At 38.4% G+C, this 513-nt stretch overlaps 1 protein-coding gene across 2 annotated transcripts in view; it reads right to left on the bottom strand.

Moving 5' to 3' along the window:
• The window catches only part of LOC107491179 (probable methyltransferase PMT16), a 29,200-nt gene extending 28,951 nt beyond the window's left edge, over nt 1-249 (bottom strand). For both annotated transcript variants that reach the window (XM_052261334.1, XM_016111977.3), the window contains exon 1: nt 1-249. This exon is cut by the window's left edge and continues 529 nt beyond it. In XM_052261334.1, coding sequence (XP_052117294.1) covers nt 1-191 — 191 coding nt within the window. In that variant the 5' untranslated portion in view covers nt 192-249.
• Nucleotides 250-513: the final 264 nt, after the last annotated feature.

Below are 513 nucleotides of genomic sequence, written 5' to 3'. Positions count from 1 at the left end.
TTGGTGGTGGTGGTGGTGGTGGTGGAGGAGGAGGAGGGGTTTTGTTGGTATGAGCCGAAGAGGTAGGAGATGATGCAGAGGAGTGCTACGAGGGTGTAGAGGTTGGTCTTCTTGCAGGTGGTGGTGGTGGTGTGTTTGGAAGGTTTTGAGGTTGGGTGGTAGGGCGGTGGCGTGGAGTCACCGCCGGCCATGGTGGTGGAGATATATGTATGTGTGTTAATGTGCGTGTTAGCGTATTACTAACTTACTCTTTATATTGGGAGCAAATGGAGATTTGGGGAAAAAGAATAATATATACAAGGGAAATCATAAAATATTAAATACTATTTGTTTATTTCTATTTTTGTTAATATTATCTTATATAATTTTTTCGTTGTATATTTGTATTGGATTAGAAGTAACAATAACTAACCAACTTGAGTTAGTTGAGTGGTCAACTCACTCATCTGCTTAATTAAGTGTTCTTTTGTGACGATTTTTTTTTAAATAAAAAAAAAAAAACTCAACACACTA

This window comes from Arachis duranensis, chromosome 5 (genome assembly GCF_000817695.3).
Source record: "Arachis duranensis cultivar V14167 chromosome 5, aradu.V14167.gnm2.J7QH, whole genome shotgun sequence".
NCBI lineage: Eukaryota > Viridiplantae > Streptophyta > Magnoliopsida > Fabales > Fabaceae > Arachis > Arachis duranensis.
Note: the sequence above shows the minus strand (reverse complement) of the source record. Positions and strands in the feature narration are given on the sequence as shown.